We start from the raw sequence: 463 nt of genomic DNA on the forward strand, positions 1-463 counted from the left end.
GGTTTAGGGTTTAGGGTTTACGGTTTGTGGTTTATGTGTTCAGGTGATAAACAGGTTTTTGGGTGAGTGGGAGTTTGATAGAAGCAGGAGTACGAGTATGTCTCCTATAGCGGAGCAACTGGGGGTCCCCTGGTTAATAAGAAACGCTATAGAGAAACTAAACCCTACAATAGAATATAAACTACAACACAGAGACGGACAGCCAGAGTTCTCTATCAAAACGAAACTCACCGCAGGCATCTCAAAGGTATTATATTATATATACCAGGGTTTAGGGTTTAGGGTTTAGGGTTTAGGGTTTTCGGGTTTAGGGTTTTAGGGTTTAGGGTTTTAGGGTTTAGGGTTTAGGGTTTAGGGGTGGTTTTGTCGTTGAAAGTATCGTGTGTAAGTAATGAATCTTACTGTGTACATGAATACTATCTCTCTCTTTCTCTCTCTCTCTCTGTATACATATATATATATA

At 40.0% G+C, this 463-nt stretch overlaps 1 protein-coding gene across 1 annotated transcript in view; it reads left to right on the plus strand.

Moving 5' to 3' along the window:
- EMH_0046380 (uncharacterized protein) overlaps positions 1–463 on the plus strand; it is a gene marked incomplete at both ends in the record, with an annotated part of 5,927 nt that overhangs the window by 3,948 nt on the left and 1,516 nt on the right. Inside the window, one exon of the mRNA XM_013496158.1 lies at positions 44–247. Coding sequence (XP_013351612.1) covers positions 44–247 — 204 coding nt within the window. The remainder of the gene's footprint in view (positions 1–43; positions 248–463) is intronic.

The sequence above is a fragment of the Eimeria mitis genome, genomic scaffold (genome assembly GCF_000499745.2).
Source record: "Eimeria mitis Houghton genomic scaffold, Emh_scaff1952, whole genome shotgun sequence".
NCBI lineage: Eukaryota > Apicomplexa > Conoidasida > Eucoccidiorida > Eimeriidae > Eimeria > Eimeria mitis.